Source organism: Caretta caretta, chromosome 5 (genome assembly GCF_965140235.1).
Source record: "Caretta caretta isolate rCarCar2 chromosome 5, rCarCar1.hap1, whole genome shotgun sequence".
Classification (NCBI taxonomy): domain Eukaryota; kingdom Metazoa; phylum Chordata; order Testudines; family Cheloniidae; genus Caretta; species Caretta caretta.
Window position 1 is genome coordinate 92,686,928 of NC_134210.1, and position 27,426 is coordinate 92,714,353.

Below are 27,426 nucleotides of genomic sequence, written 5' to 3' on the forward strand. Positions count from 1 at the left end.
TCATAAGAAATATTGCTAGTTCAGTTGAGTAACTCTTAAATGGCTTCTTTTAAGTAACTGAGTGAAATATTTACTTCAGGTCATGGGACTTGGGGCTTGTCTACACTTACCGGGTGATTAACACATGGTGATCAATGCATTGGCAGTCAATTTAGCAGGTCTAGTGCAGACCTGCTAAATCGACTGCAGATTGCTCTCCCGTTGACTCCTGTACTCCACCGAATTGAGAAGAGTAAGGGGAATTGACAGGACAGCGTCTCCCGTCGACATCACGTAGCATGGACCCCCGGTAAGTATAGTAACTCCTCACTTAACATCATCCTGGTAAACGTTTCATTGTTTACATCGCTGATCTATTAGAGAACATTCCCCTTTTAAAGCTGCGTAACGCTCCCTTATAACGTTGTTTGGCAGCCACCTGCTTTGTCCACTGCTTGCAGGAAGAGCAGCCCGTTGGAGCTAGCTGGTGGGAGTTTGGAACCAGGGTGGGCCAGCAGCCCCCCATCAGGTCCCCTAAGTTCCCAGTGCGGCAGCCGCCCAGCAGGCTATCAGTTGCCAGGCTGTTCAGGTGTCCCTCCCCCAACTGCATGTGCTGTTCCTGCCCTCTGCCTTGGAGCTGCTTCCCGGAGCCTCCTGCTTGCTGTGTGGGGGTAGGGGAGGGGTGCTGATGTCAGGGTGTCCTCCTCCCCCTGCTCCTGGCCCCCGCTTCTGTACCCCATCTCCACAAAGCAGGGAGGGGACACTACAGGGCTCAGGATGGATGGAGCTTGCTGGCAGCAGCTGGTGTCTCAGCTTGCTGATCTACTTAAAAAGGCAATGTACTTAGAGTGGAGTCAGCGTACTTAAAGGGCAATGCGCGTCTCTCTCTCTCTCTCTCTCTCTCTCTCTCTCTCTCTCTCACACACACACACACATATACATACACACACACACGGTGTGTGTGTCTCTCTCTCTCTCTCACACACACACATAGTGTGTGAGTCTGTCTCATGCACACGTGCACCCCCCGGCACTTTGGAAAATGGAGGGAGTAGTACGATCCAGTGGGATAGCGTGGGTTTATCATCACATTCAGTTTCCACAGGGAATGTTTGCAGCCACTGCCATGCGTCTATTGCTGGGGTTCTCAAACTGGGGGTTGGGACCCCTCAGGGGGTCGTGAGGTTATTATGTGGGGGGTCGCGAGCTGTCAGCCTCTGCCCCAAACCCTGCTTTGCCTCCAGCATTTATAATGGTATTAAATATATAAAAAAGTGTGTGTTTTTAATATATAAGGGGGGGTGTCGCACTCAGAGGCTTGCTATGTGAAAGGGGGCACGAGTACAAAAGTTTGAGAATCACTGGTCTATTGTGTCTCCTCCCTCCGTTTGTGTTGCCTTGTAGAGTGTGAGGCTATATTAACAACAATGTGTTAACTCTTGAGGACTTGGCCGACTGCTAGTTCATCATTAGCAGCAAGGCATTCCCTGAGAAATATCCTACCCTCTTCCATCCTCTGACTCCACCACCTCAACCAAGCTTCACAATCATCATTGCTGTGTACAGTATTAAATTGTTTGTTTAAAACTTATACTGTGTATATATATATATATATTTCCTTGGAACCTAACCACCCCATTTACATTATTCTTTTGGGGAAATTGGATTCGCTTAGTATCATTTCGCTTAAAATAGAATTTTTCAGGAACATAACTACAACATTAAGCAAGGAGTTACTGTAGTTCTAAGCTACATCGACTTGAGTTACGCTATTCACGTAACTCAAATTTCATAGCTTAGATCGACTTTTCCCTGTAGTGAAGACAAGGCCTTAGTTAAGACAACTTACCTCTGTCCATCCATGATTCACAAACCCTTAAATGAAATTCCCTTACCCATCTACAAACTGTTTTTATTATCTCTCATACACTTAGATTGGACTCACTACTGATAGGGGGAATAATATACTTTGGTCTTAACCTATTGAGAGAACGGCATCCCCATCAGGATGGAGCTGCTCTCTGAGGTGTAATCTTTGTTCAAAGCTCTCCGTAAAGAGACATACTGAAGTAACCATTGTTTTCCTCTTGCTTGTTTTGTTTTAGCTTTACTTTTTCTTTCTTTGCCTTTCTTTATTAATAAAATACTCATAAGGCTTGGTAAGAACCTCGTATGACTAAAACAGTGGAAGTCACATCCCTGAATTGGCATTATTATTAGGACAATTATTAAGATTTGGCATCTACCATTTCTTGTTTCTCTAGGGTATGACTATTTTAGTAATTTGAGGGATAAAATGACTCAGCATCTTAAAGCACCCCTTTCTCCTCCATTCTTCCTTTGAGCGTTGCATGCAGATCAGTATTGGAGCACAGAGCAACTCTGTACTTTTGCTGTCTTGCTAAAGTAAAGCACAGAAGCATGATTGTCGCAACTAGAGTCAACTATTCCTACATTAAAGAAAGATGTTTGATTCTGGTTTTGAACTCACATCTTGTTTACAATTTTGATATTTCTCAGAACAACTCTGAAGATGAAGTTATAAATGAGGAGGGGCTAAGAAACAATTCATTAAGAAGCAGGAATTTACAAAATAGTGATGCTGTGCAGAGTGACCCGGTAAGGTTTTTGTTTTTCTTCAGATGAAAATAATATCCAGTCACTAGAGTAACCATGTTTATAGTCAGAAGGAACCAGAAACACAGTAGGGTTAGTAATACTGTCAAGACAGAAAATGAATATGCACTTGTGATAGTACATCCAGGAATAAAATGAATAACTGAATTAGAACTGAAATCAGTAAACTGAAAGGTGAGCCAGTCCTGTTCTCAGAAATCCATCAAAAAGACATGGATACATTGATATCACTACCAGGATTCCTGAAAATGTTTCATAATTTCATAACAACTCTATCCAAAACGTACATGAGGCATAGCAATGCTGGTCATGATGAGTACTAAAGGCAGAGAGCTGAAATATGGTATGTCTGCACTTTGAGTTGTAAATGTAATTTCCAGCTTGAGGAGACATTGCTAGCTCTGAATGAGCTAGGAAGCTAAAAACAGCAGTGTAACCATAGCAGTGGGACAGGCTAGCCATGTTGAGTATATGTCTAGCTTCTTGGATGGGTACCTACTCAGGTGGTTTGGATGGGTACATACTCAGGTAGCCCTCCTGCTGCTCTTGCACCTCTCTGGCTACACTGCTGTTTTTTAGCTTCCTAGCTCAATCAGACCTAGCAGAGGGCATACATTTTCAATCTGGAAATTACACCTCCAGCTCAGTGTACAACTATACCTGTAGAGGGTGTGGTGACAGTTTTCTATAGAAAGTATTATAAATAGTCTAAAGCTTTTAATTCAATGGAGCTCTTCCAGAGTCAAATCTATGTAACCGAGAGTAGAATGTGGTCCTTTATAGTAAATTCTGTGCTGTCATGAAGCCCCTGATTTTTTTCCCTCTGTCTTTATCAAAAGAGTTTTTATGGGTTTTATTTAACTTATTAATCTAAAACCTCATGGGCAGATTCTACACTGTAAACATTTTTGACCATAAGCAAAATGGAATTCCACTTTCCAGAATCCACTGACACTGAAAGAAGTATTTTCTTCCTCTTAGATTTTGCTGGTTTTTGGAGGGTTCACAGTTGAAAATGTTGGTCTGGCTCTCCAACACTTTTAGTGAGGCTATTTTTCACACAGGACAAAAAATTATACCCTATCTCCCCGAATTGAGCACATACTTGGTTTTGTGCTGTAATTACACATCCACTAGATAGCCCAAATCCCAGGGCAACAGTAAATAAGAGGTAACATCCAATGGTCAAAGGGTGACAGAAATGCTATACAGATGGTTTTACATCAAATGTTTCTATTTCATTTCCTTTGGCTGTATGACTTGGCCCATGTGGTGAGTCACTAATCACTTAGATTTACTAGAGATAGTCAAAAAATTTTGAAAATCAAAACTTTTCTTTCCTTCCTTTACCTTCAAAAGGTCAGACACAATTCTAGAACTTGAACTTAGGGCTTGTCTGCATGGTGAAGTTAGTGCACAGCAAAGATTTCATCAATATTTTCACAAAAAAATCTCCATATTTCAAGCAGCTCCATTAGATGCTTTAGTTAATACATTTGCCTGATTTGAAGTCTTGTCCAGTGACTGAGTTTGGTGGCAAGAGGCCTAAAAGCAGTGGTAACAAGTTTTTCATTTGCTGCCCTTAAATGCAAGGAGAAAGGAGTGAGTGTGCAAGGCCAACATTTTTAGACTTCATCCAGGGCAACAAAAAGAGTTAATTCACCACTAGCTACTCCGATTGCCTATAATGGCACTAAAACCTATTCCTATACTAAAACCTTCCACTGGTGACATGGTACACCAGGTTCTGATCTTTGTTGCACCACTGTAAATCTGGAATCCTTCTAGTTACTCCTGAGATACATGGGTCAAGATGAGATCAGAATCTGGCCCACTGTGTTTGTGGTGGGCCCTACAGTACTGTTTTTTGGAAGTAAATCCAAACACTTGGAGAAATATGGGGTAAATGCTCACTAGCAGAACTCCAACAGTCTGTACCACACTTCAGCAGCTCATGTGCTACACTAATTTCCAGCAGTGCTCGGGGGGACAACTCAGGTTAAAATATTGTAGACTTAAAAGGGCACAGCAGTATGGGACCCCTAACAAATGCTTTCAGACACAATGAGTCTGAAAGCCAAAAAAATCAAATTCTATTCCAAGTTCATGTTTTTTAAACATTTGAACACAATAGATGTAGATTCAGGGATATTTAAAGAAATTGCCAACATTGTATAACCCAGTGGGGGTGGGGGAGGGTGTTACCATTCCCCCTCTGTGCTGATCCCTTGAAGATATGAGTTGTTACAGACCCCAGCTACAGAGCTATAACTCAAGCTGCAATAGTTCATGCTTTTAATTCTGGAGGTCACCCGACACATTCAGTCTCTGGTGTGTCAGCCAAGAGGGCTGGTGTCACATGAGACAATTCCAACTGCTTCTGAGGCAAATTATAATTATTTTGAAAATCTTAACGATTCAGTGTATTTGTTATAGTCTACTTTAAATACGAGAGTGGGACAAAAGAAACCCACTTTACAAACAGCCCTTCTTTCTTTATAAGGGTGTTATGTATTAGAGATAAATAAAAATCTGTTTTTTAAAGTGGAACGACAAATTAATCTAAAGCGCCATCAATGAAATTCTTCAGTTAGAAAGAGTACTGGTAATGTAAGATTGTGCCCTTAAAACCCAGCCCATGGCCCAGGCTAGGGGGAAGAAAGATGGGCACTGGGCTTCGGAGAGCTGGGTTTGATTTGAGGCAAGTCACTTAATCTACCCTTTTCCTTAGTTCCCTGTCTAAGGAAATGGGGATAGTGCTGCCCTACCTCACAAGAGTGCTATGAGGATAAAATCCATTAATGATTGTGAGGCACTAAGATTCAAGGAAGATGAGGAGTGTTTTAGAAAAGGTGGTCAGAAAATGAGGGATTTTCCACAGAAAATTTCAACAAAAACAACAGATTTTCAGCCAAAAACCAACATTTGTCAGTTTTGTATTTTTGTTGAAAATGAAAAAAACTGAGGAAATGAGGCACATTCCATAACATTTTTTGTTTAGTCAAAACCCAATTATCTGTTAAAAAAAAAAAAAGTTTTCACTGAAATTTTCAGCCAGCCCTTCTTACATGTACATATAAGATAGCAATGCAGATAGACACACTGCAGATTCTCGGAAGTGGTGTGTGCCTGAGGCAGGAACCATTATTCTGGGGACTTCAGAAGAATGTAGGCCCTTTCACAGAATTCAGTATGTGCTCTCCCCATACTGGCCTGTGAGGTCACATGTCCATCAGGCCTAATCTCCAGAAGTTCTAATGCCCCCTGAGAGCTTGTCTAAATGGAGAAGTCGTGTGCAGCGAGATAGAGTGTGAATTTACAGCACGCTAGTTTCTCAGCACTAACTCCCCACGTGGATACTCTTACTACACATTAAAGGAGCCATCAGGCAGTGCCCTATACTAAGCTAAACTGCACAAAAGCACTATCGTGGACAGTAAGTGTCCGCACAGGAAGTTAATGCAGATTAGGTAGTGCACTGTAAATTCACACCCTGGCTTAGTGCACAGTAACTTTCCATGTAGACAATCTCTCAGTCCCAGCTCTGGGATTGTGCCTGGCCTTCTCACAGGAAAGAAAGGAAGTAAGTTTCTTACCCCCACTTCCCTCAGATGCTTTTAGACCTGCACAGGCCCAGACACAACGTAGCCTTTAACTTTTGTTTCGTGTATCTCTATTTTTCATGCTGTTCTAGGAAGGCAGATTGACAAAGGTATCGTAAATTAGTATCATAATATTGTATTTTAAACATTTTCAATGGTGCAAATAGGTTCTCTTTGTTATTCTGAAAACCCAAAAGAAAGAAGTTTGGCTAAATCCCTGATATATAACCATTTGAAATTATTTTTTTCCCCTCAGTTCCTGAGTATATTAGCCTACCTATGTATTATACAGTTCAAAGGGCAGGGAAGTTATGCCTGAAACATCGTAGCCTTGAGTGTTCTGTGTAGAGTATTATCCTATTTATTGCACCATCTATGCAGTCACCACATTATGTTTTTAGATGTGTTTAGAATTGTACATGTGTTCTGGAAATACCTCTCAACTTTTTATGTGTCTTTCACAACAGGGGCTTCAGACTCTAGGAAGAGCTAAGTACATCTATTGTACTTAGTGCTTGTCTAAATTGCACCACAGTCTGGAGTATGGGAGTGTGATTTGTAGAGCACACTAAGTGTTGTGCTCTACCTGTCCCGTGGAGATTCTGCTGGGACAAACTACTTTAATGCAAACTAGGTACCTTTTAGTTTGTGCCAGCAGGATCTACATGAGGCAGATAGAGCACAATGCTTCAAAGCGCTTTACAAATCAGACTCCGTACTCTGGATTGCGGTGCTGTGAAGACAAACCCTTAATCTCTGTGAAATGAATTGCAATCACTTCTGGTAGAAGAACTATTGGCAAGAGATCTGCCTTTTATGATCTACCACAAACAAATGGCTGAAAACCCAGGTTTCACTGCATTTAGGGCCCTGTTGATTTCTAGGGCACTGCTTGTGTGAGTAAAGTTACTCACAGCCATAAGCTTTTGTAGGACCAGGCCCTTGGTGGATCTCTGACCTCACAAGACACCTGACCATTATATAGCACCAGCAAATGCCAGCAGAGTAGCATGAGAATGAACATCCTGTAAGTTTCTAGTACAGTGGTGGGCAACCTGTGGCCCTCCGGCCACATGCATCCCATCAGGGTAATCTGATTGCGGGCTGCGAGACATTTTGCTGACGTTGACTGTCCACAGGCACAGCCCCCCGCAGCTCCCCGTGGCCACGGTTCGCTGTTCCCAGCCAATGGGAGCTGCCATGGTCCCCCTGCCCTGTGGCGGTGGCCAGGAGCTGCAGGCTCCCCCTGCCCTGAGGCGGTGGCGGGGAGCTGCCAGGGTGTCCCTGCCCTGTGGTGGCAGCTGGGGAGCTGTGGGGGTTCCTCTGCCCCACGGTGGTGGCCAGGGAGCTGCAGGGTACCCCGCCCGGCCTGTGGTGGCTGGGAGCTGCGGGGTACCTCTGCTGCCCATGGCAGCTGAGAGCTTGGGAGACTGCTACCTCAGTGGCAGGGAGTACCTTACAGCTCCCTGCCACTGAGGGAGGTGGCGGAACCCTGCAGGTCCCAGCCACTGAGGCTGAAGTCATGGAGGTCTTCGGAAGTCACGGATTCTGTGACTTCTGCGACCTCCATGACAAAACCATAGCCTTACTTATGACTCCCAAGAGTGCTCCCTTTCCAGGACACTCAGAATCATATTTTAGCCCCCACTGTTTTGGGTAGTGTGGCTCAAGCATTTTAAGCATGACTGTATCATGGCAAAATTGAGAGTTAGGAGGTCTGACTTGGGAAGATAGAGCCAAGTAAATGAGCCCATTTTTCATTCTATGTGATCAGCTGTAATTTAGGTTTGAGTCTCTTGATTCCACCTATCCAAAATGAACAGATGCAGTATAACCCTAATTTAACTATAGAGAAAATGGCACTCTGATAGCCTCATCACTTTAGATCCATCAGGATAGAACCCTGCTACAGATGTATAGCGGAAAGAACCCCTTGGCTGGCAAATACTACCTACAGTACGAGTGGCTTGATTCACGTTTGATCTTCATTTTATTTCCCAGTGAATATCAAAAAGAAAGTAATCAAAGTTAAGTAGAATAGAGCAGATAATATACAATAGTCTAGCTCCACAGAGCTGAAAGGCTTTCAGGGCCCTCTCATGGAAATTTGAATCACAAAGGCTACAAACAGACCTCTATCCATATAGCTTTGGACTATCACATAGGAAAATGAGTGGTAGCTTCTGAGCAAATTTTTTTTTCCCTACGTGCCACTTTAGTTATTTTGTTAGTTTTCCCATTGAGCTAGTTTGCTTCAAATGGTCTCCCTGGAAATGAACTTAGGGCATTTCAGAGCTTTCAACAGAGTGTATAATATGCAGCAGAAAAAAATAGACTGAACAGGAGAAAAATAGTGACAGGTCTTGATTTATAAACTAGTTTTGTGAACGTAAGTAGCATAAATATTTATGGCATACAAAGTCTTTAAAATTACTCAACACACAATTGCTCCAAACTACCAGCCAAACTGAATAAAACTTCCTCTTTGGAGGCTAGTGTATAGTCCATAGTATGGTTGCATCAGTACGTATTTTTAAGACAACATTGTCCTGCTTCACAATATAATTGCACACTGTAATATTTCCAGCCCCATACCAAGTAGTGTACAATTGATTATTACAGTCTCTTTCGTCACATGCTAAAATAACACATTGAAAGGGGATAAGAACAAATACAACATATGGGGACTGCTTTCCTTGTATTACAGAAAATTCAGTTAATTATGTGAAAACCTTCAGTTACTTTACAGTTTTCAGCTGACAAAGAAAGAACAGAATTTACACTAAGGCCTCTTTTCACTATTCTGGCAGTGTAAAAGGATCTTACAGGAAATGTAAGTGTAATACTCTGCCAGAATGGTTTAAAGGGCAGTAGTATAAATGCAAATCAGGCTCAAGAATTGTAGCTGAACTTCACAAATAAATTTAGCATTGATATATTAAGACAAAATTGTGATATTGTTTGTACATATTTATTTTGGTTAATTTTTATTTTTAACATTTTAATTTATAAGGGACAAAGAAGAATGCTTTATGTTGTGATGTACTGCAAAGAATCTGTTTCATATCTATATATCTATATATCTATATCTATATCTATATATATATATATATAAAAATATGAAAGCAGGTGACATTAGGAATTTGAGTAGAAGGGGCAAAAAGCACAAAAATGACTGGAAGGTAACGAGTTGAAATTGGTAGAGAGGAACCAGTCCCGGATATAAGTGGTGTTTTGGAGGAAATCCCATTGTAATGGAAACTAAACTGTATTATACTATTCAGCTACTAATTGGCACTGTGTGTAAAATACCTTATTTAAAGCAAACCTTAGTCATACCTGGCAGAGCATTAAAGGATCTTATAATGGACATATCTGCTGTGTATAAGCAAGCTCTGTGACCAGTCCTTATCTGGGACAGAAGTACATGACATGGTGTCAGGAGTAAACTAAGAACACAAACAAAAGGAAAGCTATAACAAAGCTTGCAGGATCTCATCAACATGCCACTCTTCAGTGTCCCCAGAGAATTTTGGCTGTGACAAATCTTCAGAATGGACAAACTAGAAACAATATTTTGAAAGATTTTACATTGCTACCAAGCACCACAAAGAAACTAGAGATACATAGGTATCTTCTTTAATTTATGCTCTGAGGGAGCAAGCAGATCAAATCCTTTAACTCTACTGAAGTCCAACACAAAGATGACTGTGAAAGTGTTCTGGCTATGTTTGATGCATACTTTATACCTCAGAGAAATATGGTTTATGAAGGAACATGTCCCCCCACCCCCCAACTTCTAGTCAGTTTCTCCTCCTACAAGTAACTGTCTCAGTCTATTTCTTTCCCTCCCCCCACTCTGCCTTTTGTCCCTCTGCAATCAAATCAGGTGGTTTCCTCCTTCCCACTGTCAGGGTGCCAGCAGGGGGTAGAGTCACAGAGAACACAGGAGAGACAGGCTCCTTGCTCTCAGTTCCAGTACCTGGCCCAACCCCAGCCTTGAGTTATTGGGAACTGCTCTTACAGGGAAAGTCCTTCTGAGCCACCATATCACCAATCTGGAGCATGCTCAGTCACTCTTTGGGGACTGGGCATGTCCAGTTTGTTTACCTGTAGAAGTTGTGAGGGGATGGAGCATGCTCAGTTGCTCAATGTGAATTGTACATGCAGTCTGGTCAGCGCTAGGAGCCGTGAGAGGCTCAAGCATGGTCAGGGTGGATAAAATCTTTAGAGTTTTTAGCTGTTAAAATTAAAAGCTGTCACATGTAAACTACAAAATTTCAAAGGCTTATAACTTGGCCAGATTAATTGTTTCTATGAAAATCTGCCTAAAAGGATATCCCTGACAAAAAGGCTACCTCCCTGCCAAACTTCAAGTCCCTGTTCTAAAGCAAGGGGGTGCTAGAGATTTTCAAATAAAATGTTTCCAGAATTTTTTAAACATGGGCAAAACAACATATTCTTCCCTAGCCACCTTCTTGGAAGCAACTGGACTACTTTGACTGACACTAGCCAAAAAACACTGAGTGCTGAGCAGACACCTGGCATGGAAAATTTCAGCCTAAGTGGTTAAAGTTTGGCAAAAGTTACAATTAACTGAAAACAGAGTCTTATAATGAAAAGTCAGGTAACCTTAATAGGCAGTGCTACAAGATCCACCTAGAATATAAAATTCACTTTTGATCAGCTATACAAAGCTATTCTGTTCTTGACTCTTTTCCTCATCTAGTGACATAGAGGGGCCAGGCTAGTCTCTTTCTTTACCTCCCCCTTTCAAATTTTGTGGGCTTTGAGAAGGTTCAAAATTCAAAAAGCTCATCACTTGACAGCTATGCTATATAACTACTGAGTGTGCTTGATGTTAATAACAGTGTTGGTACCGCAAAGCTGAATCAGAGCTGTATGCAAAATGAGAGAGAATGTGTGTCATGAATAGAATAAGTGGAATGAGATGTTACTCTTGAGAGTTCCTGTTGAGACTGCATGCTGATTGTGATTCAGCTACAGAATGAAACCAAATCTTGCCCTGTGAAACCACCTCAGCTGTCCTTAAGAGAAATATGTCATATTCACTATATTTTTGTGTATCTGTTTTCCAGGAGGATACACACATCAATATCGAGAGTGATCAGCATAAAAACAAACATGACTCAGTAGCTGAGAAAACATTCTTACAAGGGTAATTTTTTTTTTGAATGAGCAACTTTTCCACCCATTTCACCCCCACTCCAAGCAAAAATTTGCCAATGTCTCAGCCTCCTGAATGACAAGCCAAAATTCAGCTGCCATATTACTAAGCCAGGCAGTCCTTTGTATCTCCTAGTAATTTGTGTATTGAAAAAACTACATTATATTTAAAATTATTATGCCTTGCAACTGACGTATATGATCATGGAACTGAGCATGTGATTATGATCAGGAATCTTTGCAAATTAGAGTAGCTAATATTTTTACATAGACTAGATTTGCACATTTGATCCAACAGCACCACTTTTGCATAGTAGCTTAAATATTAGTTGAGCCTGTTAATGGATTCCTGCTGGAAGTTCAAGATTCATCATTGCCATGCATACTGTATAGGAATTCACACCAGTGCAAAGTAGATATAAACCACCACCATCCTGATTTGGTAGTGTTTTACACTACTTTGCACAGGTGTCAGTGATTACACAATGAATTGAGCTGATAGTCCCTGTGTGTGTGTGTATCCAATCTCCATAAAAGAGGTTCCTGAGCTTGAGATAAAATACTGACTTCTGAATTAACATGTTTCTGTCATATTGGGATGGGAGAAGATTTCATATAAGCACAGTCTTCCTGTTTTATAGTTCAGCAAACTCTAGCAACTCAGCTGCTGGGTAGCCAGGTACTTTGAATGTATCTCATTCAAACTGGGTTACTTGACCTGGCCATGTGCATGTAAAATTACCCAATTTATATGCACAAGTTGGGAATTTGGAGCCATAAATTAAGTATATGCATAAAATATGCATTACACTCAACTTGCAAAAAGAAAAGGAGTACTTGTGGCACCTTAGAGACTAACCAATCTATTTGAGCATAAGCTTTCGTGAGCTACAGCTCACTTCATCGGATGCATACTGTGGAAAAAGAAAAGCTTATGCTCAAATAAATTGGTTAGTCTCTAAGGTGCCACAAGTCCTCCTTTTCTTTTTGCGAATACAGACTAACACGGCTGTTACTCTGAACACTTAACTTGGAAAACCAAGCCCATAATTTGGTCAGTTTCACAAACAGTCATAAAATTAAAATATTTATCTTAAATAGTTAGCATTAGTTTTTATGCCACACAACTTGTAAAGTAATTAACTATTTTTACATAACCAAATGAGCTATTCTTCTCTAGTCACTCCTCCCTGCTCTTTGGAAATTTGTGGTTTTACTAGCATTTATGAAACAATTTCCCATTTTAAACTTTTAGGGCCATGTTAAAAAAATAGGGCGGAAATTGCTGTAATTGTGAGTGCAAATTAAGCATTTGAGTGTCTAAATAACCATTGGCAATTACCACAGTTGTGTGCACAAACTAAGCATCTGCAAACACGCAGTTGTGTGCACATTTTTGAGCAGAGACTCCCATTCTCAGAATGGGGCCCTTAAAGTTTAGAGTGTTAATATCATAGAACTGGAAGGGACCTCAACAAAAAAATAGGGCGGAAATTGCTGTAATTGTGAGTGCAAATTAAGCATTTGAGTGTCTAAATAACCATTGGCGATTACCACAGTTGTGTGCACAAACTAAGCATCTGCAAACACGCAGTTGTGTGCACATTTTTGAGCAGAGACTCCCATTCTCAGAATGGGGCCCTTAAAGTTTAGAGTGTTAATATCATAGAACTGGAAGGGACCTCAAGAGGTCATCTAATCCAGTCCCCTGCATTCATGGCAAGACTAATTATCTAGACCATCCCTGACGGGTGTTTGTCTAACCTGTTCTTAAAAATCTCCAATGATGGAGATTCCACAACCTCCCTAGGCAATTTATTCCAGTACTTAACCACCCTGACAGTTAGGAAGTTTTTCCTAATGTACAACCTAAACCTCCCATTGCTTCTTGTCCTATTTTCAGAAGTTAATGAGAACAATTTCCCCCCCTCCTCTTTGTAACAACCTTTTATGTACTTGAAAACTGTTATTATGTCCCCTCTCAGTCTTCTCTTCTCCAGACTAAACAAACCCAATTTTTTCAATCTTCCCTCATAAGTCATGTTTTATAGACCTTTAATAATTTTTGTTGCTCTTCTCTGAACTCTCTCCAGTTTGCTCCACATCCTTCCTGAAATGTGGCATCCAGAACTGGCCACAATATTCCAGTTGAGGCCTAATCAGAGCAGAGTAGAGCGGAAGAATTATTTCTCGTGTCTTGCTCACAACACTCCTGCTAATACATCCCAGAATGATGTTCGCTTTTTTTGCAACAGCATTACACTGTTGACTCATATTTAGCCTCTGATCCACTAGGATCTCCAGATCCCTTTCTGCAGTACTCCTTCCTAGGCAATCACTTCCCTTTTTGTATGTGTGCAACTGATTATTCCTTCCTAAATGGAGTACTTTGCATTTGTCCTTATTGAATTTAATCCTACAGTATTTATTTCAGACCATTTCTCATCCAGATCATTTTGAATTTTAATCCTATCATCCAAAGCACTTGCAACCCCTCCCAGCTTGGTATCGTACACAAACTTTATAAGTGCACTCTCTATGCTATTATCTAAATCACTGATGAAGATATTAAACAGAACCAGACTCAGAACTGATCCCTGTGGGTCCCCACTCGTTGTGCCCTTCCAGCATGACTGTGAACCACTGATTACTCTGTGGGAACAGTTTTCCAACTAGTTTTGCACCCACTTTATAGTAGCTCCATCTAGGTTGCATTTCCCTAGTTTGTTTATGAGAAGGTCATGCGAGACAGTATCGAAAGCTTGACTAAAGTCAAGCTATACCATGTCTACCGCTTCCCCGCTATCCATAAGGCTTGTTACCCTGTCAAAGAAAGCTATCAGGTTACAGAGTAGCAGCCGTGTTAGTCTGTATCCACAAAAAGAAAAGGGGTACTTGTGGCACCTTAGAGACTAACAAATTTATTTGAGCATAAGCTTTCATGAGCTATAGCTCACTTCATCGGATGCATTCAGTGGAAAATACAGTGGGGAGATTTATATACACAGAGAACATGAAACAATGGGTGTTATCATACGTACTGTAACAAAAGTGATCAGGTAAGGTGAGCTATTACCAGCAGGAGAGCGGGGGAAATGTGGGGGAACCTTTTGTAGTGATAATCAAGGTGGGCCATTTCCAGCAGTTGACAAGAACATCTGAGGAACAGCGGGGAGACGGGGGGAGGGAGAATAAACATGGGGAAATAGTTTTACATTGTGTAATGACCCATCCACTCCCAATCTTTATTCAAGCCTAAGTTAATTGTATCCAGTTTGCAAATTAATTCCAATTCAGCAGTCTCTCGTTGGAGTCTGTTTCTGAAGTTTTTTTGTTGAAGTATTGCCACTTTTAGGTCTGTAATCGAGTGACCAAAGAGATTGAAGTGGGCACGGGTCACTTGCTGGAGGATTCTCTGTTCCTTGAAGTCTTTGAACCACGATTTGAGGACTTCAGTAGCACAGATATAGGTGTGAGGTTTTTTGCAGGAGTGGTGGGTGAAATTCTGTGGCCTGTGTTGTGCAGGAGGTCAGACTAGATGATCATAATGGTCCCTTCTGACCTAAATACCTATGAATCTAAGTGTTCTCCGACTGTTTTTTGAATGTTATAATTCTTGACGTCTGATTTGTGTCCATTTATTCTTTTACGTAGAGACTGTCCAGTTTGGCCAATGTACACGGCAGAGGGGTATTGCTGGCACATGATGGCATATATCACATTGGTAGATGTGCAGATGAATGAGCCTCTGATAGTGTGGCTGATGTGATTAGGCCCTATGAAGGTGTCCCCTGAATAGATATGTGGACAGAGTTGGCAACAGGCTTTGTTGTAAGGATAGGTTCCTGGGTTAGTGGTTCTGTTGTGTGGTGTGTGGTTGGTGGTGAGTATTTGCTTCAGGTTGGGGGGCTGTCTGTAAGCAAGGACTGGCCTGTTTCCCAAGATCTGTGAGAGTGATGGGTCGTCCTTCAGGAAGGGTGGACGCCACTAGCCATCACCTTCAGCCCCCAATTAAAACCTCTCCAACGCATCATCAAAGATCTACAACCTATCCTGAAGGACAACCCATCACTCTCACAGATCTTGGGAGACAGGCCAGTCCTTGCTTACAGACAGCCCCCGAACCTGAAGCAAATACTCACCAGCAACCACACACCACACAACAGAACCACTAACCCAGGAACCTATCCTTGCAACAAAGCCCGTTGCCAACTCTGTCCATATATCTATTCAGGGGACACCATCAAAGGGCCTAATCACATCAGCCACACTATCAGAGGCTTGTTCACCTCCAAATCTACCAATGTGATATATGCCATCATGTGCCAGCAATGCCCCTCTGCCATGTACTGCCCCTCTGCCATTTGCCAAACTGGACAGTCTCTGCGTCAAAGAATAAATGGACACAAATCAGACGTCAAGAATTATAACATTCAAAAACCAGTCGGAGAACACTTCAATCTCTTTGGTCACTCGATTACAGACCTAAAAGTGGCAATACTTCAACAAAAAAACTTCAAAAATAGACTCCAATGAGAGAGTGCTGAATTGGAATTAATTTGCAAACTGTATACAATTAACTTAGGCTTGAATAAAGACTGGGAATGGATGGGTCATTACACAAAATAAAACTATTTCCCCATGTTTATTCCCCCCCCACACACACACACACTGTTCCTCAGATGTTCTTGTCAACTGCTGGAAATGGCCCACCTTGATTATCACTACAAAAGGTTCCCCCCCATTCGCCCCGCTCTCCTGCTGGTAATAGCCCACCTTACCTGATCACTTTCATTACAGTGTGTATGGTAACACCCATTGTTTCATGTTCTCTGTGTATATAAATCTCCCCACTGTATTTTCCACTGAATGCATCCGATGAAGTGAGCTGTAGCTCACGAAAGCTTATGCTCAAATAAATTTGTTAGTCTCTAAGGTGCCACAAGTCCTCCTTTTCTATCAGGCTAGTTTGACATGATTTGTTTTTGACAAATCCATGCTGACTGTTACTTATCACCTTATTGTCTTCTAGATGTTTGGAAACTGATTGCTTAATTATTGGCTCCATTATCTTTCCGGGTGCAGAAGTTAAGCTGACTGGTCTGTAATTCCCTGGGTTGTCCTTTTTTCCCTTTTCATATATGGGCACTATATTTGCCCTTTTCCAGTCTTCTGGAATCTCTCCTGTCTTCCATTACTGCTCAAAGATAATCGCTAATAGCTAATATATCTCCTCAGTCAGCTCCTTGAGTATTCTAGGATGCATTTCATCAGGCCCTGGTGACTTGAAGACATCTAATTTGTCCAAGTAATTTTTAACTTGTTCTTTCCCTATTTTAGCCTCTTCTGATCCTACCTCTTTTTCACTGGCATTCACTACGTTAGACGTCCAATCACCACCAACCTTCTTGGTGAAAACCAAAACAAAGAATAGTAATGAAATTATAATAGATAGGACTGGAAAGATGAGTTAGGGCAAAGAAGATGAAGGGCACATGATAGGAAGTTATTAATTCTGATTTATTTATAATGCCATTGAGAGTTCCAAAATAATTAAGGTTTATTCACAGTGCTTTATTATTGTTCCCCAGGTCATTTTGTTCTTCCATCAGCAGCTCAATATAATTACTCACAGTAACGAAATCTCTATTTACACAGTAATCCGAAGAGCACTTTGCTTCACTTGAATTACTCTAAGGCCAGCTTTTGATGTCACTGAAAATGGAGTGGGAGTAGAATATCAGGCATATAGTGGGGGCAGTGGTATGTCTATAAAATTTTTATTCATGAATTGAATCTTCAAGATGGACCTAACATTTAACCTAACTATTTTTTCCTGTGTTCTTGTAAAGTCCATTCATTATGTGTCCTTTATTTTGAAGACAAATGCCTCATTGATATATTTAAAAATAAAAATCACTCCCAGTAGCCTAGCATTCCTGTGTCACAAGCCTTGAAACAGATCAATCAATTAATAACAACATATACAAGGAGGAGGAAGAAAAATTGCTTTTCTTAACCTCTGAGGATAGGACAAGAAACAGTGGGCGTAAATTGCAGCAAGGGAGGTTTAGGTTGGACATTAGGAAAAACTTCCTAACTCTCAGGTTGGTTAAGCACAGGAATAAATTGCTGAGGGAGGTTGTGGAATCTCCATCATTGGAGATTTTTAAGAGAAGGTTAGACAAATACCTGTCAGGAATGGTCTAGATAATTAGTCCTGCCACGAGCGCAGGAGACTGGACTAGATGACCTCTCGAGGTCCCTTCCAGTTATATGATTCTATGATTTCATAGACTGTATAAGGTATATTCCATCAGTTAGGCATTTTATGAATTATGTACCAGCAGGACAGTATTGAGGTGCATCTTCTAGGAGATTAATGCTAGTAAGAATAGTGATTTGTATAGCTACTGATAACCTTAATTTTAACTAACTCTATGTTCTAAAAGTGCCTTTTTAAAAATGACAATTCTCATTCAATAGATCTGCTCCCTGCTTGAAATAAGTAAAGTATTTAAGCACATGTTGATAAATGCAAAGTAATGCGCATTAGAAAACATAATCCTAACTATACATATACAATGATGTGGTCTAAATTAGCTGTTACAACTCAAGAAAGAGATCTTGGAGTCATTGTGGATAGTTCTCTGAAATCATCCCCTCAATGTGCAGCGGCAGTCAAAAAAGCGAACAGAATGTTGTGAATCATCAAGAAAGGGATAGATAATAAGACAGAAAATATCATAGTGCCTCTATATAAATCCATGGCACACCCACACCTTGAATACTGCGTGGTCGCCCCATCTCAAAAAAGTTATATTGGAATTGGAAAAGGTTCAGAAAAGGGCAATAAATGGATTAGGGATATAGAACGGCTTCCGTATGAGGAGAGAGTAATAAGACTGGGACTTTTCAGCTTGGAAAAGAGCCAACTAAGGGGAGATATGGTAAAGGTTTATAAAATTACGAGTGGTATAGAGAAAGTAAATAAGGAAGTAACACAATCAAATCACCTTTATGCTCTCCTTGTGCCCTGGCTGTGTTATCTACTCCTTCTCATAATACAAGCACAAGGGGGGACCAAATGAAAATAATGGGTAGCAGGTTTAAAACAAACACAAGAAAGTATTTTTTCACGCAACGCACTGTCAACCTCTGGAACTCCTTACCAGAGGGTGTTGTGAAAGCCAATACTATAATGGGGATCAAAAGGGAGCTAGTTAGATTCATGGAAGATAGGTCCATCAATGGCTATTAGCCAGGATATGCAGGAATGGTGTCCCTAGCCTCTGTTTGTCAGAAGCTGGGATTGGGTGACTGGGCATGGATCACTTGATGATAACTTGTCTGTTCATTCCCTTGGCGCACCTGCCATTGGCCACTGTCAGAGGACAGGATACTGGGCTTGATGAACCTTTGGTCTGACCCATTATGGTCGTTCTTATGTTCTTACATGCTTAACTTTTAAGATAAAGTTTACAGGAATAGTATTCAGAAAATGACTTTTGTACTTATAAAGTGAGCAGACTTGATAAGGAATCATTTATATAATGTGATTCTAAGATTATCACTCCGAGTGTCAATGTGAAGCAATGGAAACAGCTACTAGTATGATTGGGAGCTCTTTTTGTTCAGAATATCACCAGGTTCAGGCACCAGTGGGATTCATGATAGTCTATTACTATTACATTTTTAATTTCTCAGTCATTTTGGCTTTTTTACACTTTACACATTACACCCATACAACCAGATGGGCTTTCAGTTCTTTGAGAGATAATGAACTAGAACCTCAAGATGCTATTCTTCCAATGGCACATCTCAGAGTAAAATTATCCATTTATTATGTGTGTATTTGTTTAATATTGAATGGTTTTAAGGAGCCTGGTTTTAAGGAGCTAACATGACAGGCACTTAAATAAATAAATAATCAAATCCAACCCATTATGCAAATGATGTAAGGGCAAAAGAGATTGTAAGAAAATACAATTCAATTTTAAGATCTCAGAATTAGAATCAACAATAAGGATGATTTGTAGAATTATACAAAATACCTTTAGAATATACTGTAACCAAGCAGCTTGTGTTCCACTATTCAATAAATGAAGAAGCATAAGAGCAGCCATACTGGGTCAGACCAATGGTCCATCTAGCCCAGTATCCTGTCTTCCAACAGTGGCCAATGCCAGGTGCCCCAGAGGGAATGAACAGAACAGGTAATCATCAGGTAAATATCCATCCCCTGTCGCCCATTCTCAGCTTCTGGCAAACAGAAACTAGGGAGACTATCCCTGCCCAACCTGGCTACTATCCTCCATGAATTTATCTAGTTCTTTTTTGAACCCGCTTGTAGTCTTGGCCTTCACAACATCATCTGGCAAAGAGTTCCACAGGTTGACTGTATCCTTTCATGCCCATACCCTATCTTAGCTATCTATTACTAAGTTGTAAAAAAAATCTGTCCATTACTATATCACTGTAAGAGTACACCACAGCAAGTAATCGCTAATAATCTTTAATTCATTCACCAACAATGAAAATTGATAAGGCTGTTCTGTCTTATTTATATATCTTTTCCTTCAGCTTTCTTTCCTTTTCCTTGTACCTAATCTCTTTGCAGAGGCTTAGTGGGTAACTTAATGTCCTATCAAATAAGAGCTATAATTTGTATGGCAATAGAAATTCCAGTAACAAAAATTGACATGTCAGAAGCAAACAACATTTATCAAAGATCTGTTACTGTTTGACCTGGTAATCAAACTTTTTCCTAGTCTGTTGTTTGAGTGCTAATCTGAACTAAATAAAAATGAATCACATTACAGTGGCATGTGACATTGCCTGTTTCTTTAAAATTAATCATTATTTACCACAGCATAAGGAGGAAGCTCATGCTAAGTTTCACTGCGTATTTATCTCCAGCTGCATCTGTTTACCACATGAATACAGTTTGGATAATTTGCAAAAAGAAAAGGAGTACTTGTGGCATCTTAGAGACTAACAAATTTATTTGAGCATAAGCTTTCTTGAGCTACAGCTCACTTCATCGGATGCATTCCGCAAAAAGAAAAGGAGTACTTGTGGCACCTTAGAGACTAACAAATTTATTTGAGCATAAGCTTTCATGAGCTACAGCTCACTTCTCGGATGCATCGGATGTTAGTCTCTAAGGTACCACAAGTACTCCTTTTCTTTTTGCGAATACAGACTAACACGGCTGCTATTCTGAAACCTGTCAGTTTGGATAATTATTATCCTTAAATATATCTTTGCTTTTCTAGTCTAAAGGTTGTCAGGAACTGACTTAGAGGGTCATATCTGTAGCTGTGAATTCTTTTCAAGCTTACACAAAGCTTAGGTGATTGTCTAGCTCAGTGATTCTCAACCCGCGGCCCACAGGCTGCTTGCAGACCAATCAGCACACATCTGTGGCCCTATGCCATCCTCAGGGCCATACAGGTAGTATATATGTTCTTTGGTGGCCCACATAACACAGAGAGAGCTGCACCACTGGCCTAGACACACACTTTGTACCACCATATATCATATTAATGAAAATCTGGGGTGAATTAATTCCCTTACACTGTTCTTCCCTTACATCTTAGTGCACCATGGTAAAATCCCATGACATTCACTACAGACACAAAAAAAGAACCAAAAATGGTTCACTTAACACCTGGGGAGGGCAGATGCTAAGATACACTTATAGTATTTTGATACACTAGATAATTTTAGCTTCCATATAATCTAAAGTTTGATAAATGTTGAGTGCCTGTAATGATGGGCTATATTTTCAAGAGATCCAGAATTACTACAATGATTTTGTGCATGGACCTTGGCATGCACAAAAAACTACACCTTTGCAATAAAGATCATGATTATTGCAGATGTGCACACAAATCTGGTAATGAGTACACTAATGACTAGTTAAGAGCCTAACTAGTTTATGTTAATTCTATAATCTAATTTCCACACAATTACAGTAATTGCAGACACATTGCAGTTGTACATTTACATGTGAATTTTGTGTGGACAGACCCACATCTTAGTCTTTCAAAATTGTGGCCCTTTAAGGGTCTCCCAAATCCATTTTCACTCTACTAGTCCAAAGTCAAATAACTAATACTAAAATAGTTCCAAAAAGATATCCAAGATTTTCAAAGGAGTTTTATTTTACACTTTGGAATGCAAAATTAACTCTCTGGCAGTCCAGGACCTTTGATAGATCTAAAGCAATGTTCCTGTATGAATTACTCTTCTTTCTGCTTTGGTGGAATTTATTTCTTTGTTCTGTTTGCTTTGGTTGCTTGTGTTTACTTCTAGGTATCTGGAAAGGAAATATGATGAAGTCTGTGACTTTTGCAAGAAATACAAAACCAGAATTCGATATGTGATATATGGAATTTTAATAGCAGGTACTTTATTTTTTAAAACCATAGGAAATAACTGTACCCTATTTCAGTTTTACTTTGATTTCAGGCTATGCATATTTTGCATTCAGTGTTTGAATTAAATAGTGTGAAATGGAATTTAATTGACATAACATTCTCGAAAACTATCAGACATTTCTACAGATAAGAGTCCATCAAATCTTTCTGAATGTATTTGAGAAGATATAGGAGATAAAAGTGAATTCTAGTCCTGGATAATGGTTCCAGACTGAAATTCTCCATTTATTCACCAGACAAGTACAGCAAGAGCAATAATAGTGGAAGCTTCCCTATGCTGTGCCACCAATATGCTTCATCTCTGACCTGGACAGACTACATTTAGGGATGAAAAGGGTAGTTCAGTTACCATGTCCATTCAGTGATCAGCTTCTCGGCTAAGACAGTGGGGTCAGTTATCTTAAATTATATCTTCTAGGAGTTTGCTGGAGACTACAAATTCATGTACTATACACCACTAAACAGCAATCAGATACTAATGACTTTTAGTTAGTACCAACTTAGACTGGATTCAAATAAGTGTTCTAGAAGTGAAAGGCTCCTTGTCCTATTAACGTTCTCTGAGCCATTTAGTGCCCACGCCAGAGTGTTTCATTATGGAAAGGTCATGCCACAAAGCCTCGGCATTCCAGCATACGTAGAGAACTCATTCAAATGGTCCTGTTTGTCCCTCTCCTGATTGTGCAGTAAATCGGGTTGTTCCATTCTGTCCTTTTATGAGCTTCCTTTTGAGGTCCTCCTACCTAAACTCTTAGAATAACTAGCAGAATAACTCAAGAGAGAGGCTTCCCAAGAACAAGTCAATGTTTAATGTATCAATTCTACAAGTAACAACTTGCCTTACAAAATACTGTTTCATTGTTATAAGCATGCAAAAGCAGGTAATTATTTATGTATATTAAGTATTCTGTTGCCCCACATTTTATCCAGGAAGCTGTCATGTGCCAAATCCATTTGTAGCTAGTTACTGCAGGCAGCAAATTTGGGGCCTAATCCAAAGCCCATTTAAGTCATTGGAAAGACTCCCATTGATTTCAGCAGGCTGTGAGTCAGGCCCTTGTTGCATAGTCCAGTTTACAAAGGCAAATCTCTGAATGTTTCTCCTTATTTCCACTAATATTTTCCACTTTCATGCATATCGTGGAAGATGGAATAGGCACCATTATTTTTAAATCACTCAGTTTGTTCACAAGTATCAGGGGGTAGTTGTGTTAGTCTGTATCCACAAAAACAACAAGGTGGCACCTTAAAGACTAACAGATTTATTTGAGCATAAGCTTTCATGGGTAAAAAACCCACTTCTTCAGATACATGGAGTGAAAATTACAGATGCAGACATAAATATACTGGCACATGAAGAGAAGGGAGTTACCTCACAAGTGAAGAACCAGTGCTGACAAGGCCAATTTGATCAGGGTGGATGTAGTCCACTCCCAATAATAGATGAGGAGGTGTCAACTCCAGGAGAGGCAAAGCTGCTTTTGTAATGAGCCAGCCACTCCCAGTCCCTATTCAAGCCCAAATTAATGCTGTTAAATTTGCAGATGAATTTTAGTTCTGCTGTTTCTCTTTGAAGTCTGTTTCTTAAGTTCTTTTGTTCAAGGATAGCTACTTTCAAATCTGTTATAGAATGTCCAGGAAGATAGAAGTGTTCTCCTACTGGCTTTTATATGTTATCATTCCTGATGTCCGATTTGTGTCCATTTATTCTTTTACGTAGGGACTGTCCGATTTGGCCAGTGTACATGGCAGAGAGGCATTGGTGGCACATGATGGCATATATAACATTAGTAGACATGCAGCTGAATGAGCCTCTGATGGTGTGGCTGATGTGGTTGGGTCCTCTGATGGTGTCACTAGAGTAGATATGGGGACAGAGTAGGCAATGAGGTTTGCTACAGGGATTGGTTCCTGGGTTAGTGTTTCTGTGGTGTGGTGTGTAGTTGCTGGTGAGTATTTGTTTCAGGTTGGGGGGGCTGTCTGTAAGCAAGGACTGGCCTGCCTCCCAAGGTCTGGGAGAGTGAGGGATTGTTTTCCAGGATTGGTTGTAGATGGTTGATAATGTGCTGGAGAGGTTTTAGCTGGGGGCTGTACGTGATGGCCAGTCGTGTTGTTATTTTCCTTGTTGGGCTTGTCCTGTAGTAGGTGATTTCTGGGTATGTGTCTCGCTATGTCAATCTGTTTCCTCACATCCCCAGGTGGGTATTGTAGTTTTAAGAATGCTTGATAAAGATCTTGTAGGTGTTTGTCTCTGTCTGAGGGATTGGAGCAAATTTGGTTGTATTTTAGGGCTTGGCTGTAGACAATGGATCGTGTGATGTGTCCTGGATGGAACCTAGAGGCATGTAGGTAAATATAGCGGTCAGTAGGTTTCCGGTATAGGGTGGTGTTTATATGACCATCACTTATTTGCACTGTAGTGTGCAGGAAGTGGATCTCTTGTGTGGACTGGTCCAGGCTGAGATAGATGGTGGGGTGGAAATTGTTGAAATCCAGGTGGAATTCTTCAAGGGCCTCCCTCCCGTGGGTCCGTATGATGATGATGTCATCAATGTAGCGCAAGTAGAGGAGGGACGCTAGGGGATGAGAGCTGAGGAAGCGTTGTTCTAAATCAGCCATAAAAATGTTGGCATACTGTAGGGCCATAAGGGTACTCAGAGCAGTGCCACTGACTTGAAGGTAGAAGTTGTCCCCAAATCTGAAATGGTTGTGGGTGAGGACAAAGTCACAAAGCTCAGCCACCAGGTGTGCCGTGGCCTCATCAGGGATACTGTTCTTGACAGCTTGTAGCCCATCCTCATGTGGAATATTAGTATAAAGAGCTTCTACATCCATGGTGGCCAGGATGGTGTTTTCAGGAAGATCACCAATGCATTGTAGTTTCCTCAAAAAGTCGGTGGTGTCTCGAAGATAGCTAGGAATGCTGGTAGTGTATGGCCTGAGGAGAGAATCCAAATAGCCAGATAATCCTGCTATAAGAGTGCCGATGCCTGAGATGATGGGGCGACCAGGGTTTCCAGGTTTATGGATCTTGGGTAGCATATAGAATACCCCTGGTCGGGGCTCTGGGGGTTTGTCCATGTAGATTTGTTCCCATGCTGTAGCAGGGAGTTTCTTGAGCAGATGGTGTAGTTTCTTTTGGTACTCCTCAGTGGGGTCAGAGGATAGTGGCCTGTAGAATGTGGTATTGGAGAGTTGCCTGGCAGCCTCCTGTTCATAATCCGACGTGTTCATTATGACTACAGTACCTTCTTTATCAGCCCCTTTGATTATAATGTCAGAGTTGTTTCTGAGGCTGTGGATGGCGTTGAGTGTACAGCTGAGGTTTGTTCACAGAACACAAGCTGCTCTCCATAGTATGTTTCACTTTGCCCCAGTGATCAAAGAAACTGCCTTCTTCTAATATATGGTAGGCTTTATTCAGCCAAAAGTACAACATTGAAGCCCCTAAAAGCGAATTTTTATTTAGATTACTTTAACACAGAAACAGAATTATTTCTTGTTTAATCTGGGGATTATTGTTTAATGTACACCTTAAATCAGTTGTTATTAGTTCTTCTCTGCTGGTTTTTTTACTTATCCATTCCTCATCCCTGCCCCATGTCCATGAGCCAGGTCTCATCTCATCTCTCCGCCTATCCCATCTGCTAGCTATAGGTTCCAACCATTCTTATTTAACTGCTTTGCTTTCCCCTTCCTCATAACTGTTTATCCCTGAAGTGTTTATAGTGCGCACATCAATGTAGTAGCTTTGTTATCTACTGTTGCCGCAAAGCCTAGTTCTCTCTCTCTCTCCTAGAAATACTTCCTGCCCGCTTACTGGCTCTCAGCCTTCAAAACTCCCTTAATCCAACTACAGGGCATTATCCAAATTCCGTGTCTACTTTTTACAACTATTTGCATCACATCACCCCATACTTCTGGCACCAGGCCTGTAATCTGAATGAACATTCACTGGTTTTGTTTTTAATGAAACTGTGGACATTACTACCATATGTAACATTGCTAGTGGTGCTTACTTCCTTTGTAAAGTTCTTTGAGATTTAAGGATGAATAGTGCTATTTATGAGTTTGGTTTATTATTATTACCTTGCTGCTACCTTAAAAATGGACTTTGCTTTGGACATACACCAGAACCCCTTTCTTTCCCTACTTCCCAGTGATGGGATTTGATAGTGATTGAATATGTTGTATGTAATAGCACTGTCCATATTTAAGCCAGGAATCACGAAGCTATCCTTCAGGACAGCACTGAAGCACATACTTAGCTTCAAGCTCATCATTAAATCTCATTGAAATCAAGTGGAACTTAAGTACATGTTCAAGTGCTTTCCTGAATTAGGGCTTTACTTTCCTATTTCCTAATTAAAGCTCAAGTAAGTAAATAGACATCTGTTGTGTGTTTGGCTTGGTTGCTTTTTTTACAGGACAGATGTAACTGACATACGTATGCTTGTTTCCTTGACAGTTTACCTGGTGATAGTCATTGCAGCGTGTGTCCTGAATTTTCAGAGAGCCCTGGCTCTTTTTGTACTCACTCTTCTAGCCATCTTCTTCATCTGCTGGGATTCTTTAATGGCCAGACATGAAGACAAAATTGCTGAGTTCTTTTCCCCTTGTGAAAGGTTTCTGAAACAACAGTGGTTTTGGCTAAAATGGTAAATGAAACTGGCTTCTTACTTTATGCAGAGGGACATAATGCCATTAAGTTAATTTAGCCTTTTAACTGTTTATAAATTTAGGACTTCACTGGACCATTTTTTAAAAACCATTTACTGTTTTCATTGGAAAGTGAATGTGAATGCAAGCACCCTGAATGATTCCTTCTCCAATATTAGATCACTGCTATTCAAACCATTACTGAGCACTCAAGTTGTGTCAGGTTCCCCATTATAAAGCATAATTCTCAGGGCTTTATACATATCTAAGATGAACAAATTGCTGAAGTCTGAAATGTATTATATCTATATCTAATCTGTCTAGGTACTTGTATGGCCCCATCACTGTGGTATCTGAGCATAATTTACCTCTCAGGAGACAAACATGTCTACTATGCAAAATAACATGTTATTAACAAAGTGGTTGGTTATTTGGAGCAATTAGAATCAACTAATACCTGGCAGCAAAAGGAATATTACATTAGAGTGATGTGCCGGAGGAGAATCTTAAAGGTTCCCATCCTGTTAAAATCCCGACACAAAAGGAAAAGGAAATTGGCCAAAATGCCTGCCTCTGATGCAGTTCACACCCCTTTCTCAGTTATTCTAGGGCTCAAAAATATTTCTGAAGAGCAATTTTTTTTTTTTGTCTTTGGGAGGGATCTGTTTGCACTTAATAGCAGGGATTTTCACGTGTTTTTCTGTGGAAAATGACTGTGTGCTCATAAAGGGCCTGATTCTTCTCTCACATATACTGATGTAAATCCAGTGCTTCACTGGAGTTAATCCTGATTGACACCAGTGTATCCATCCTGTGGTCTTCACACACACCACTCAATCTAATTATAAAAGTTGAACATTATATTGTCTCCAGGCAGTAAGAACAGAAGTAGTCATAGTGGGGGCATGTTCACTGGG

At 40.6% G+C, this 27,426-nt stretch overlaps 1 protein-coding gene across 1 annotated transcript in view; it reads left to right on the forward strand.

Annotated features, from left to right (window-relative positions):
- Positions 1-27,426, forward strand: part of SLC28A3 (solute carrier family 28 member 3) — an 83,708-nt gene that overhangs the window by 12,993 nt on the left and 43,289 nt on the right. The window contains exons 2-5 of the mRNA XM_048851515.2: positions 2,500-2,598; positions 11,318-11,397; positions 21,726-21,817; positions 26,319-26,508. Of these exons, the coding sequence (XP_048707472.2) occupies positions 2,500-2,598; positions 11,318-11,397; positions 21,726-21,817; positions 26,319-26,508 (461 nt within the window). The remainder of the gene's footprint in view (positions 1-2,499; positions 2,599-11,317; positions 11,398-21,725; positions 21,818-26,318; positions 26,509-27,426) is intronic.